The sequence below is a fragment of the Solanum verrucosum genome, unplaced genomic scaffold, assembly GCF_900185275.1.
Source record: "Solanum verrucosum unplaced genomic scaffold, falcon-dt-bn FXZP01000161.1, whole genome shotgun sequence".
Lineage (NCBI taxonomy): Eukaryota > Viridiplantae > Streptophyta > Magnoliopsida > Solanales > Solanaceae > Solanum > Solanum verrucosum.
This window is the reverse complement of record NW_026020127.1, coordinates 559,565-574,954: the sequence shown is the minus strand read 5'-3', so window position 1 is coordinate 574,954 and position 15,390 is coordinate 559,565. Positions and strand designations below refer to the sequence as shown.

At 33.2% G+C, this 15,390-nt stretch overlaps 2 protein-coding genes and 1 non-coding gene across 9 annotated transcripts; 1 reads left to right on the top strand and 2 right to left on the bottom strand.

The window, feature by feature from the left end:
* Positions 1-2,223: 2,223 nt before the first annotated feature.
* LOC125826058 (receptor-like protein kinase HSL1) lies at positions 2,224-5,814 on the bottom strand. The gene is made up of 2 exons (XM_049505356.1): positions 3,167-5,814; positions 2,224-2,636 (listed from the first exon to the last, which is right to left on the bottom strand). Exons 1-2 carry the CDS (start codon positions 5,760-5,762, stop codon positions 2,245-2,247), a joined length of 2,988 nt encoding a protein of 995 aa, XP_049361313.1. The 5' UTR covers positions 5,763-5,814; the 3' UTR covers positions 2,224-2,244.
* Positions 5,815-9,260: 3,446 nt separating this feature from the next.
* On the bottom strand, positions 9,261-9,333 carry TRNAR-CCU (transfer RNA arginine (anticodon CCU)). The gene has a single exon. It is a non-coding gene; the product is annotated as a tRNA-Arg (tRNA).
* A 1,088-nt stretch (positions 9,334-10,421) lies between these two features.
* Positions 10,422-15,087, top strand: LOC125826060 (protein NUCLEAR FUSION DEFECTIVE 6, mitochondrial-like). 7 transcript variants are annotated; one of them, XM_049505363.1, is made up of 4 exons: positions 10,422-10,630; positions 10,724-10,848; positions 13,111-13,172; positions 14,908-15,087. In XM_049505363.1, exons 1-3 carry the CDS (start codon positions 10,482-10,484, stop codon positions 13,128-13,130), a joined length of 294 nt encoding a protein of 97 aa, XP_049361320.1. In that variant the 5' UTR covers positions 10,422-10,481; the 3' UTR covers positions 13,131-13,172; positions 14,908-15,087. The 7 variants fall into 7 exon arrangements, with proteins under 7 accessions (XP_049361320.1, XP_049361319.1, XP_049361318.1 ...); XM_049505362.1 differs by lacking the exon at positions 14,908-15,087 and adding an exon at positions 14,694-14,884; XM_049505361.1 differs by lacking the exon at positions 14,908-15,087 and adding an exon at positions 14,302-14,538.
* Positions 15,088-15,390: the final 303 nt, after the last annotated feature.

Sequence of the window (15,390 nt, the reverse complement as noted above, 5' to 3'; positions counted from 1 at the left end):
TATTAAGCAATCTCTTAACTTAACTTAGATGTGTTGGAAAAAACTACTTGCAAATGTGAAATTCAAGAATCAATTCACACATGTCATACTGAAATTGGAAGCAATTTGATAAGAAAGTATTGTTGCTTGGTTTAATACCGAATCGAACCGAAAATCAAATCAAACCCTAAATCGAGTCAAATAAAAAAAAATTAGTGGTTTGGTATTGGAAAAAATATCGACTATATTTGGTTTGGTTTAATTTTAACTAAAAAAAACTGAACCCCACACCAAACCAATCAGACATTATATATATATAATTTTAAAATTTTATTTTACACATAAGAATATTTATTTTGATATAATTTCTAAATATTTCTTTTACTTTTTCTTAGTTTTTACCTTTTAACATATTAGTTCAAGTTTGAAACTTAGAATTTTGAATGGTCCAATAAATGTTATAGTCCATGGATGTTAGTAACTCTAATAAGCTCAAATCAAAATCAAATTAATACTAATGCTAACAAAAAAAAAATCAATTCAACACTAAGAATGACACTAATGTTGATTATTTGTTCTTTAGTTTTACATTGGTTTAGACAATTAAAATATATCATCTAATTTTAATTTTTCTTTAATATTTAGTCATGCAATTAATACTTATTAAACTTATTTTAGCATGATTCAGTACTTTTAAATTATGATTATTTTCCTAATGACTTATTAAGTTGCAATATTTTTTTTTATGCATTTTCTTGAGAAGCATCTTAGATAGATGTATTTTGGTATGATTGAAGAAATATTTGGAGCATAAGTTAATTATATGTTTGTAACTTTGTATGAATATTTTACCAGAAAAATCCCAAAACCTCGAGGTTGAAAATTCCAAGTTTTATTAGTTTGATTTGATTTATAAATTTAAAAATCTGGCACAATTAATTTGGTTTGATATTTGAAAAATCTGAACTAACCTGGCCACGCACTTACTACTCCTACTATTTTCCCTTTGAAATTTCCCACTGAAAAATGTTCATTTGACTATTTTCACAGGTTTTTTTTCATTGAATCAGTGAGAAAAGAAAAAAGAGCAGTGTTTTTCCACACAAAAATCAAGAAACTTGTCATTATTTCAATGAGTGTTTTACCATTGAGCTGGTTTGGTTAAAAAAAAAAACGAAGTGGGAAAATCATGTATTCTAACATAAATTTTCTATTAATTCGCAATAGAATTTTTTTGTTTTTAGTAGTGCTAATTGTCTTTTATTAATATAAAAAGTTCAATAGAAACGAAATGCAAACAAATTGATGGTTGTAACTTGTAATGCAGCTCAACCACTGGAGCTAGCCTCCCTTGTTCGAGATGTCTTATTTAAGACAAGCTCGGACATTATGTAAGTCAAAGGGTATATTGGGCTAAAGATGGTAATGCCATTATCCACCACAAGGATACAAATCAACACTGATTCAACAGAAGTCATTAAGGTAATACAAAATGGCCACGACTCTTTTACTAACATTATATCTGAATGCAGGGAGCTGCTCCGGCTGATGGGGAGCCCGCAGATCAACCATAGTCGCAGGCAGCTAAACCAATTGGCCGATATGCTAGCTAATGAAGGAAGCAGACTTAAGTAGGATGTAGATTTTGTGGAATGGATAGTTCCACCCGTGTTTGCACTGAAAGCACTCCGAGCAGACATGGAAGGAACAACTTTTGATAAGCACATAGTGCTACCTCTTCAATCGGATTGTACTAATGATAATGTAGTAGCTAATCTAGATGTCTGTAATGTAGTAGACAAACTAAATGTCTGTAATATCTCAGACCACTAGTTGTGTAATGATGCATATTATATATAAATAAAATATCTCTGTTTTAACCAAAAAAAAAAAGGAAATTTCACAAATGATTATGGTAAAATTCATCATCAAGAAACAGATTAAGCTACAAATATAACATCAGGCTAAAACTGCAGATAAATTTAAATTTGTTAGTGATAAAGAACTTTAGGAATTTTTATAAATTTACAAGAGAAATAAAAATTCATCCTTTTACACTTCACCTCAACTCTGTTTTCCCCTTCTCTCCAAAATTAAACCAAAAATCAAGTATTGATAGACAAAGTATTAAGCAATTAGCAAATAAAAAAATTCACACATCTTCACTTTCACGATACAACGACTATGCCTCAATCCCAGACAAGTTGGTCTCGAGTCTCGACCATATGAATGTCACTAATCTAAGCAAAGATATGTTGACTATCTTTAAGCTACATTTCCTTGATCTGATGCGTCTTCGTGGTAATAAGGGGTCAACTTGCCATCTGTTAACGCTGTCTTGAGCTGGTCTCCGCCACCAACTTCCTGCAGCATTTTTACGACTTTTCTCATCGAGGGTCGGTTAATTGGGAGGGGGCTAGTGCAGAGGAGGCCAATTTTTAGGACTTTGCTTATTTCCTCCTTGAAACAAGAGTCGAGTTTCGGGTCAATAACATGATCTATACCCTTCTGGTCTAGAGTAGCGCAAACCCACTTCACCAAATCCTTTTCCCCGTATTCAGGACCTACAGGGAGTTTCCCTGTCACTAGCTCGAGGATTACCACGCCAAAACTGTATATATCACTCTTCTCGTTCACCTGACGTGTGTAAGCATATTCTGCAAGACGAACAGAATTTAGTTCAACCGGAGGAGCACTACCAGAACCAGAAAGCAAATGTAAACAAAGAATGCCCTGTTCTTGGAGCAAACCTTAGTGTTAATGTACAAGGGCACTCAAGTACTATGTTGCTCAGATCCTTCAAAAATGTTGTTGTGCCTGTATTGGATCCTCCAAATTGATAACTTTGGGAGAATCCAACAAAGACATGCCACATTTTTTGAAGGATTTGAGCAACATAGCTCAAGAATGGACCAAAATTACTCATATATAGCTGTCTGCCTGATTATAGATATTGGACGTTTAACAATCATCAATGACAATATACCCCGTGTAATCCCACAAGTGGGGCCTGAGGAGGGTAGAGTGTACAGCAGACCTTATTCGACGCTTAATTATAATATAACAATCTATGAAATATGTTATATTTAGGCATACATCTTAACTACAATTTGCAATGGAAGGCATAAACCAAATTCAACAAAATCATGTTAGTAGAACTCCCAAAGTGAAGGACTAATCCTCTAACCTGGAGCAATATAACCGCAAGACCCTGCAATGACTGACATAGACGTGGTTCCCTTGTCATCGACATCAATCGCCTTTGCCACACCAAAATCAGCAACTCGAGCTCCAAACTCTCTGTCCAACAAGATATTGTTCGACTTCAAGTCTCTGTGAACAATCGGAGGAGCACAATCATGATGCAAATATGAGAGTCCCTCTGCAGCATCCATAGCTATCTTAAATCTCTTAGGCCAATCCAACAACCCACTTTTGCTGCTGTGTAGCAAATCGCCCAAGCTTCCATTAGGCATGTACTCGTAAACCAAAAGTTTGCAACCCCTTGTTGTACAACAACACCATAGCCTAACAATGTTCTTGTGTCGAATCTTGCCCAATGTCTCAACCTCCGCTTCAAATCCATCATCCTGATAGTTACCTTTCTCAATGTCACAACTCTCATCTGTTTTTTTCAAACTTCTTGAAAGTTTTTTCACAGCAGCAGCCTCACCATTACTCAAAACGACCTTGTAAACCTTCCCGGAAGAACCACTACCAATCAAGTTGTCTTCATCTAGAGCTTCCAGTACTTCATACTCATCGAAACCTAACTTATGAAACGACGTCAAGGTCCATTTCGATCTATCCAACCTTTTTGCTTTCTTGTAATTCCTATACTTCCAATAGAACGAAACTACCCCAACTACAAACACCAAAACAGCAAGTACGAAAAGCAATCTCAGTAACCATACATAACCAGCAGTTTTACCTTCATCTTTTCCATCACATAAACCTCCAATATCTCCACATAAACCTGGATTCCCCAGAAAGCTATTCTTGTACATTCCCTTTGCATATGAAGGAGGAATACCACCCGAAAGGCCATTATTCGATAAATTCAGCTGATTGAGCTTCAAATTCTGCAATGCAACTGGAATTTCCCCCGAAAACTTGTTTCCTGATAGGTCAAGATAGTTCAAAACAGACAAGCTCCCGATTTCCCAGGGAATTTCTCCAGAAAGATCATTGTTTGCCAAGTTCAATTCATTCAATTTCTTCAAAGAATGAACCCCACTAGGAAACTTACCACTTAATTCATTGTTGTGAAAATCCATTCTTCCCAATTGCTCAAGATTCACTATACTAACCGGTAACGACCCTGAAAACTTGTTGTCATTTCCCACAAAATCAACCAAACTTTCCAAAAAGCCAATCTCTTCAGGAATATTACCCGAAAATTCGTTCTTTGACAAAATCAAAGCTGATAAATTCGATGCACCAGCTATAGTTTTCGCGATTCCACCAGAAAATGAATTGTCCGTTAACTCAAGCAGCGAAAGGCGTGGCAGCCCCCAAAATTCCACAGGGACATCACCTGAGAACTTATTATGAGCTAATCTCACACGTAATAAGCTCTGGCATTGGCTTAAACTCACCGGAATTCCACCGGAAAACGAGTTATCTATCATCAAAACCTCCTCTAAAACCCCATTTCTGCACAAATTCACCGGAATTTCACCCGAAAACTCATTGTTTGAAACATCAATCCATACCAATGGCGAAAATTTACCAAGATCTTTAGGTAAAGTTCCGTTTAAACTATTACCAAAGAGCTTTAATTCATATAAATTGGGTGAATTTGCAATGGTTATAGGTAACTCACCATACAATTGATTCTCATAAAGATTGAGCGACTCAAGTGACAACTCACACAACCCGCTCGGGATCGACCCGGTAACCCGATTCATCGACAGGTCGACCCGCCTCAACGAGGTCATATTCGACCACCCATTCACAGGAAACTCGCCAGAGAACGAGTTATTGTACAGCTCAATTTGCTCAACACTAGTTAACTCAGTGAGCCAGCTCGGAATCGGACCGTACAAGTTGTTTAACGCAAGGTCCAAGTTAACAAGCTTATTTAATCCCCTTAATGTACCCGGAACCTCACCGATTAACCCACAGTCAGTTAACCATAGCACCTCGAGATTCGTGAGGTTCCCAATCTCCGGCGGGATCCGACCCGGAGAAAACGGGTTGTACGACAAATTCAGCTGCTTCAAACTCGAAATGTTTCCAATCTCCAGCGGGATAGTCCCAGTTAACAAATTTTCAACCAGACCCAGAACTTCAAGTTGCCGGAAAGCCCCAAAACTCGCCGGAATTTCGCCGGTAAAGTTATTTCCGGTCAAATCAAGGTATTTCAGCTCAGGAAGCTCCGCCAAACTCGATGGAAGACTACCCACTAACAAATTTTGAGCTAAATCTAGATGGACAAGAGATTTACAAGCGGATAACTCCTCCACCGGAAGTGTCGAGTTAATGGAGTTATTGTAGAATGAAATGTACTTGATATACTTGAGCCGGCAAAGAAGAGAAGCCGGAAATGGGCCGGCGATATTGGTGTTGGAGAGGTCAATAGATGTAACAGAACGAGTTAAAGAGTCGCATTTTACTCCAAACCAGTTACAGGGTGAGGAGTTATCATGGAGATTCCAGTTTGAAAAAACACCATTTGGGTCATCAAATCCAAGCTTTATGGTGTGTAAATAAAGGGATTCTTGGTTTATTGAGAGAATCAATGTAGGTAATAGAAGTATAAGCAAGATTTGAAGATGCATTGTTGAAGGAGATGAATGGATTAGTGGATTTTTTTCTGGAAAAAGTGATTAAGCCATTGTTGTAAGTTTCGAGAGAGACTTTGAAAAATCTTTGATTATATATATGTTTCATGTTTTTTAGAAAAAACTTTTTCCATCGGGAATATGATTGTGTTTTCTCGTATTAGTACTCCGTCCGTCTAATATTAGTTCATCATCTTATTATAAATAATTATCTCGTATAATCTATTCACTTTACTAAAGTAAAAAGGGATTACTCAAGACTCGTAAAAATAAAAATTATCAACTAATATAACATAGAGAGTAACTCACTTACTTGATTATCTGAATTTTTATCTTATTGATATGGATTCGATTTCTATGTTGTGAATTCATTTTTCCTTCTCTCATCTCTTTGTAACAAAAAAAAAAGTTTAAAAATAAATATATTCTTTAAATTATTTCATTAAATATGTGTTTGCGTAACAAAAAAAAATGTTCTCTTGAAAAATAAATATTTTTTGTATTTATTTCTTGTGTTTGGTGCTGAGTAAGCAAAAGAAATACTTATATGTATATGTATAATCTAGATTATAGACAAACACCATGAAAGTTGCAAGTAGGGGTAAGGGAGGAATATGTTGAAGGGTGAGTAAGAGACGTCAGGTGAAATATTATTTGTGGAACTTATATTTTTTATTTCTAATAAACAGTTGTTTTCGTCTATTTCAAGGGCATTTTCATTGAAGATTTTTTAAAAAATAATAATAATAATTTAGTGTATGAAACATTTCATATTTATGTAAGGATTATGGAAAAGGCCACACTCCAAAGAGGTTGATAATATGGGTGTGATGCAAATAATTTATCATAGAGCAAGTATAAATATTGATTTTTACAATTCAAATTCATGACTTATAAATTATACGAAGACAATTTTATCGTTTCAATAAAAGATTTTTCAAAAGCAGACCAGCAAATATTTCCTCATGCAATGGTGTGTTTTTCAAGTTATCTTGGTAGCTTCAACGTCTAACACATTGTTTTTTTATCATGCACGACATATTCATTTTCCAACAAGAAATTATTGGGGTAAAAATGAGATATTATCATTATGTTCCTCATTCTTTGCCTTCTTGTTTTACATTTTTTTTTTTTTTAAAAGCAAATTATAACTATGGACTAAACTGTTTCGAGAATAAGGGTAGAAGATTAATAATTACACATATTTTCCTCTTTTCAATGGTAGAGTTGGATTTGACTCGAACACTGATGTATAATTAATGTATATCGATTAGAAATGATAAATAATGAATTCTATTGATTATTTTATTGTTATTTTTCTAGTAAAGATCCCTTTCATAATTGTCCTCTCATGGTTGAACCCCACGCCATATTTCTCTTCAATTTCCAATCTTTTCCAAAATTCCTTGTAGGTGAGTTAAGGTTTTGCCCTCTTCTCTTTTCTTCTTTTCTTTTTGTCATATTGTTTTTAGGAAATCCACATTCTTCTCTTCTTCTTTTTTTCTTCACATCGATTCGATTAATTCAAATTCATGTTGGAGAAATTTACTTCGAAAGTAAAGTACTTTCCAGGGCGGCTCAAAGGCTAGGCCACTAATTAAGGTTGTTAACTTAGGCATAAAAATAGAACCGTCTTTTTGGAACTCATCCTTAGAAATTCATTGAACTACTTTTTGTCTCAAATCTCAAATTTCAAATTAAGAATGAAAGAATATTTAACTGCTTATTATCACATTTTTTGGTACAAATACTTCTTTTATGTATATTATATTGTATGTATAACCCCATCTCACCTAGCTTTCTCTTCTTTCTATACCAAAAGGAAGAAAACCACTCCATTTTACTATAAAATTACTCTTTGAATGATTAGTTTGTGATTATGTTAATCAAACAAATTAAAAGTATGCAAGATGTAACAGCCTGTTTTAAAGTAAGAATCTTCAACTAATTTTTGAATTCCCTACTCAGATTAATTTCATTTAAGCAACGTCGTAGATAAATTCTATATCTATAAAATACGAAAACAAATATCAAGTATATAGAAAAAAATATATTTTTAGTGACGCATTTTAAAACTTCAGCTAGGTCGAAAGTGAACGATTTAATAGTTTTTATTTTATTCTGTATAAGCGACAATATTCCATGAAATCGTTTCAAATTACCATAATTAAATGATATCTTTGCACTACATATAAATATTTTTTTATTAAGTATCATTAAAAAAATATATAAGTGCGTAAAACTTAAACTCGTGAAAAAAATTAGTTATAGCTCCAAACCTCATTATTACATTGGGTAGGATTTTGTAAATTAATGTCTTAAAATAAAGGACATTAATTAATGATTTATGTTTCAATTTTTTCATCCAAACAAATGCAGCATATTTATTCTTTTCTCACATGAAATAATGTTTTAACTTGTTTGATTATTAACTGATCAAATTCACTATTTTATTAAAAAAGAGAATTTAAATAATTAAGTTGGTAGCTAGGATTGTTTTTGTCTGTTGTTTATTTATGTCATGAAACATTATAATAATTTGTCTATAAAGGCCATAGCACATGACTTTACATTATGGCCTGTATTTCTTTTTTGTGACAATAAATAACTTTGGCCATTTATGGGTTTTTTTTTTTTCAAACTCAGGGGCGGAGCTAGAATGTTATTTGGGACGGATGCAATCTTATAGAATCGGATTTATTTTAATTCAATATTGCTAATGTTGAATATAAATTTTATATGTAAAACTTCAATATCAAATTTATAATTTTAAAATTTTATTAAGTTGAATATTAAGGGTGTATCAATATGGAGAAGAATACTTTTCGATTTGCTCATATAGAAATTTAACTTGTTTAAGAATTAGGAAAATGACTTCTCTATTCTAATCAGAGAAAACTAGTTAAGTGACATTCCACATTGAATATGTCATTTACCAGCCTTCGACACACCTTATCTTTACCTTACTCCCACTTGGTCACCCCCATAACAACCAATGCTACCGAAAATAAGTAATAAACCACATATTTTTCTACCTTGAATATTAAAGGGAAAAAAGTCTGAAATATATCCGAACTTTGATCGAAATTGTTGTTACGATACCAAACTTTGAAAAGGACCTTTTACCCCTCGACACTATTTAATAGTGTATTTTAAAGGTATTTATGTGTCCACGTGGACATCATAAATATTGCATCATTAGAAATAGTAATGTGTCCATGTGAGCACATATATACCTTTAAAATACACTATTAAATAGTGCAGGGGGTAAAATGTCCTCCATAAAGTTTGGTATCGTAACAACAATTCAGTCAAAATTAAAGTATTTTTCAGACCATTTTTCCAATATTAAACCTATAGAATATAAATCTTGAATCCACCCCTAAATGTCATAAAGGATGAATCATTACAAAAAATAATTATATATATTATTATTATTATTTACAAATATAAATAAGTCAAATATATTTAAAACTAAAACATTATAAAAATAAACGCGCCAGGTAGGGGTCGAACCTACGACTTTCTGCTTAGGAAACAGACGCTCTATCCACTGAGCTACAGGCGCCTGAATGTTTTTTTTTAAAAACAATTTAGTCTGGTCATTCTTCTTCATTTTGTTTGTACCAAAATAACCTTAAATTTAGTGTCATTAAATATATTATATGGATAATTGAAAATAAACATAAAAACATTTTTGAAACAAAGAAAAGTAGAAGCTCTTTTTGTACAAAACAAATAAAATTTTAATTGAGATCTAAATAATTACAAACAAATAACATCTTTTTGTACGAACAAACTTAATAATTGAGATTTGAATATTTGATGATGATCTTACAAATAAATAAGATTTTAATTACATAAATATCTCAATCTAATTATAAAATTTTACAGTGTAAGAGGAGTAAATATTTAAAATTTTAAAATATAAAATTATATTTAAAATTGTGTCATATTAAGGGTGTGCAAGAATCAAATCGATCGATAAATCAAATCGAAAAAAGTGTTATTGGTTTATTGTTATTGGGTTAACAGATTTTAATGGTTTTATAAAGAATATCGAATTATCGATTCGGTATTGGTTTCTTAATATTGTGTTATTGGGTAAATCGATAACCCATTAAGACTAGTAATTTACTACTTTTATTTGTACATAAATATATTAATCTCAATACATTACTAGTTATGTCTTTGACATTTAGCTTTAATTCACACTTCATAGTGATTTTGAGTTCACAACTTCATACAAAACGTCAAAATCAAACCATATTCCTCTTAATTTCTCTTTGGTTATATTTGTATAGTTCTTTTCATGTTTGTTATTGTTGTTTCTATTTTACGAACATTTGTAAAGTTACATTATTGTGTTGTCGCGTCAAATTTATTAGAGAAGTCATATATTTATTTTATAAGTGTTTTTTTATTGGTTAAACCGAAAACCGGAGTGTTAAGGATCAAAATTGATAAATCGAAAATCGATAAAAAAAATATCTTATTGGTTTGGTTATTGGTTTAACGTATTTAAAAACTGAAAACCGATAAATCAAACCGATAATATATAAAACCGAACCGAACCGAATATAAGGGTATTTGATGTCATTATAATTATTATTTTTTTAAAAAAAAAAGGAAAAATGAGAAGATAGGAACCCCCTATTTCTGAACCTAAAACCCCAACAAAGCCCTTTTCCCTCTTCTCATTTCCCTTTTATAATTATGGCCACTTTCGCCGCCAGGTCCTTCCTCCGCTCCGCCGCCACCTCCGGCCGATCAGCAGCAACCACCAGAATTGCCTCCGGCGCCAAGCCAAAGACCTCTCCATTCCGCATACCAACTCAAAAACCAGTCACTGCTCGCATTTTCAGGTCTCAGTGACAAAAAAACAATTATTCTCGGTAAATTTTTTAGTTTATTGTATGAATTTATGATTGATAGATTTTATATTTTGTATTTTGAAGGTCGCCGGTAGAAATGAGTTGTGTTAGAGTGGAATCGATGTTTCCATTTCATACTGCAACTGCCTCAGCATTACTCACTTCAATGTTATCTGCTGCTCCTCGGAGCTATGGTTGGACTCTTGAAGGTATGATTATTGAAAGTTGACCTTTCTGTATGTGGATCCATTGATGTATTGATTTGTTGATTGTGAATTTTATGTGTGAATCGTGGATCAATCACTTGTATATATGTATCGAGTTGTTCGAGCGGTATGGTTTTGTTTGGTCATTTATGAATGAAATTATGTTTTCTCGTATCGGATCTTCATTAGTTCTGATATTTTGGCCTTTAAATCAAATGGTAATTGCATTAAATTGATTGCTTGAGAGTTGAGATAGTCATTAATAGTAGTTAGTATGAGCTTTGAACTTCATTTTGTTTTTGGTAATTAACAACTTTATTAATCACGAATAACAGTCATTACAAATTCAGCAAAGTCAATACAGCTTTCTAAGGTAATAAGAAGTGCTAAAAAGACTTCACAAGATCAGGCACAATGCAAGTCAAAACTGTAAGCTATGTACTAAGGCTTGTAGTCCAGTTGGGGCGAGAACAGTGCACATATATGCCGGATCCTTGGCCATACTTTCCACCATTTTCCTCTTGTTCTCAAATCCATAGGGCATAAGTACATTCAGCAAGCACCATTTTGAAGAGTTGAGATGGATGAGATTTACCTTTAGCCTGCCTGATATTCCACAACACAAAGTCATCCTGGTTTGTAGCTAGACAGTCTAGTCTGTTGATCCACCTTAGTACTCTGGACCTTAGAGATTGAGCAACTGGACAGTGAGCAAACAAGTGTTCATGAGATTCAGGTCCTTGTAGGACACAAGTTGGATTTGCCTCAACTCCCCATCGAATGAGTCTAGCAGCAGATAACAATCTTTGCTGCTAGCATAGGCACATAGTGAAACAAGCTTTAAGTCTAGCTTGATTGCCAAAAATAAGGCATTTCCAGTGTACCATTGGCAGATCACCCAATAGGTGTAGGTAAAATTTCTTTATCAAGCTCTGACCATGTGAGAGGGGTGAAGTCAGTTGCAGCATTCCGTTGAACTTCAGGTTGTTGACCTGAGCGTGAACTCCTGGAAAGGGGAAAAGTAAGTATATGAAGGAGAACAAGGTTGAGGAAGGAAAAACATAGTAGTAACATAGAGATGTGTTGAGTGTTGACTGTAGAATTCATTAAATTATTGTGTTAATGAACTCAATTCTCTAGGAATCAATTATGTTGCAATTTATTATGCTCCAGCCATAACCTATTTTCTTCTATCAGTACTTCCTCTTTCTGCAGTAAAAAGTAATTCTTGAATATTGTAGGACAAGAGAAGACTAGATGAAAGATCACAAAATGGAGTTCAAGTTATACAAATATCTTTAGTCTGTCAATTTTAGTAACTGATAACAGTTCCTTTCTTAGATATGGTGAGGAACCTTCCCCCTATGGTGTAACTAACTAAACAATTGATATTCAAATTTTTTTTATTGCTTTTGGCAAAGGAAGAAGTGTTAGCATATGTGGAAAGGATCAATTGTTTATTACCACCTCTCTTTTACTAGTTTGCATTGTCAAATGTACGGCTTAACTATCACATGAGTGTTCGCATACATAGCTAAACTTGTTGATGTGATATTGAGTATTATAGTACTATCCCTTCAACTTCCAAATCATACGAGTAATGCTGATAATACATGCTTTAAACTCGAGTAAGGTGACAATGTTCTCTGATTCATGATTTTCTTAGGAGTACGTGTACAACATTTACTATTGTATTTCCTTTTCAAACCTGCTTTGATATGCTTTACTAGATCCGAGGGTCTATCGAAAATGGTAGAGGTAAGGTTTGAATACGCACCACCATCCCCAGACCCCACTTGTGGTTTGTGGGATTACACTTGGTATGTTGTTGATGGTCGTATTGTAGGATTGTCTCCATTTATCCATTTATTCTTTTTTTTCCTTCCTATCTACAGAGAATACTTTATAGTGGTCAAGATTCTAGTATATAAACTCCAATGGAAACTTTTAATTAATTGACTTCAATTTCCTAAGGAATTAAAATTATTCTCCTCTGAACATCATTGAATTATGTCATGAAGCTGACACTTGAAATGAGCATTTGATGTTATTTGTTGTGTCCGTCTGATCGTTGATCGAAATACATCAGATTTGGTGAATCATGCTGCTGTATTTGATTGTTGATGATTTAATTCCATTGATAAGCCTCAAAAAAATTGAGTCAGATTGATGGTGGGACCTAAAATTTTTTAGCATACATATGTTGCGTTTCCAGTTGTAGTTGTGAAGATGTAAGCATAATTCTAATACTTGGCATTTAATCAGATTGCAATGATGATGCATGATGAATGTCAGAGAGTACAAGCAAAGTGAAATATCCATGCGGTGTAAGAACATGAGAAGTAGATAGTGAATGAGAACATGGATGTTTTTCCTTTTTCTGAACTTTTGATTCTTTGTAGTTTATTACCAATGGCGAATCTCTTTTCAAGGATAAATTTGAATGTCTTGAAAGCATTTTTATACTAGTGTTTAATCTATTGTCTTTGTATGGTGTAAAAAAAATCAAGTTATTTAGTAATCTACCAGACAGTTACTTGGGACTATGTTGTTCTTGAAAGTATTTAATGTCTTCTTGTATTGTTTTGTTTGCTAATGCCAAGTTGCTACTGAAAATTTTTGAGACTGTATACCCTAACAGTGTGTCATGGGAGCCTATGGACAATTAGAAGCATTCATGTTTTGAAATATCATAGATTAGTCTTAAACTAGCCTCAAGAATGAAACATGATGAAGAGTAATTTAACAAAAGAATGAAACATGATGAAAAATATATGTTTGCTAGGCTAAATCTTTGATATTTTAAGTACGATCTTAGGTTTTGCAAGTTACAGGTTAAAAAATGGGATTTCTACATTATACTACTAGGAGCAGATCAAAATATGCAAACAAAATCTGAAGTAAGGTATTGAAAAGGAAAAAGAAATTGGTAGGTTTAACTTGTATTTATTCCCAGTGTTCTTCTAGTACTCATAAGCTACTGAATTGTTACACTTTAGTTTCTTGTAACCAGATAAATCTCTTAGTAGATCGAACTTGAATTCGTGATAAATGACATTGAACTGATTAGATTTCAACTTTTGGTGATATTCGGAATCCGTCTTCATTACGTAAATTTCAACCTGCTGAAATAGGAAGATTAATGACTTGAAGTTTCATTTAATATTGAACACAGTAGTACTTAACCAAAATATCTTTACATCCTTGAAAAGTGCGGAGTTTTTTAATGATGTGTTTGAGGTGATTTGCACCTGATTGTCCGATAATTAGATTGATCAGTTTGTGATGTGGCTGTCATTGATTGCCTAGCTGTTAAAAACTTAAATAGGCCTTGAGATAACTTAATCAGATTATCTGAGGGACTGAATCTGCTTAGCACATAATATTTTCTTTCTCAATATAGTTCTTCTAATTTAATAATGTTTAGGGTTATTCTAATACTTGGTATTCAATCAGATTGCAATGATGATTTATGATGTCGGAGGGTTCAACCGAAGTATTATGTCCATGCAGTCTAAGAGAATGTCTGTATGAGCTCTGAAGAAGAAATATTTGGTTTCTTCTATGACTGTCATTTGATTTCCGTTCTACTCTTCCCATTTGTGAAACTGGGATTTTTCCCTTTCCGTGAATTTAGATTCTTCTGTAGCTTGTTGAATTCTTCTGATGCATCAACTATTGATATCTCTGGCAGTATGCTAGGAACTACTTCTACGCTAAACTGCATGATAACCTTAGTATTTAAGTCAAGAATGATCTCTAAGAACCTTATTGCATGATATTTCGGGTTCTTTTAAAACATCTTTTTTTCATATAGTAGTTTTGACGACTGGCTTTTCCTTGTTTAGGGCTGTGATTACATGCTCATTGGCTTCCTTTTCGGCTTCAAGATTTTGTAACAATCAATCTATGAACTTCAATAAAACTTCGTTGAACGTAGTGTTTAGAATCATATTGATGCCTTCTGCTTCTCCTGTTTTTTGCCAACTTCTGTTGTTTTACGAGTAATTTGTTTATCTCTGTTGCCTTCCCGTAAGTGTTTCTTCTGTTCTTGGATTGTAGATGGATGATTGTGTTATGCAGTGCATGTCTTCATAGTTCAACGGATATCGATGGACAATGTAACATTAAGAACCCCAGAAATCTTCTCCATTTTCTGTTTGAATTTTGGAGCTAAACTTTTTTGTATTCTTTGCCATCATAGAGTAGGACTACATCACCATTTATCCTTCTTTTGGAATACCTTTTATTCATGCAGAAATCTTTTCGTGAGCTATCTTTAGATTGAAATTACTAGTTTTCATAATTCCTTATATCTGAATGAAAAGTGATATAGTTTTAGTTAAACAACAAAACATTTGAGTTATATGGAATTCATAATTATCCATTTGTCTGTGATGATGCTAATGAGAAATTTTCATTCAGGGTGTGTGTGGTAGGAAAGAAAACATTTTCCAGGACATGTTTTCCAATTTTTTCATGTTTGGTTGGTCAATTTTTTTTTAAATATTTTCTCTAGGAAAACAAGTTTTACTACTATATTCT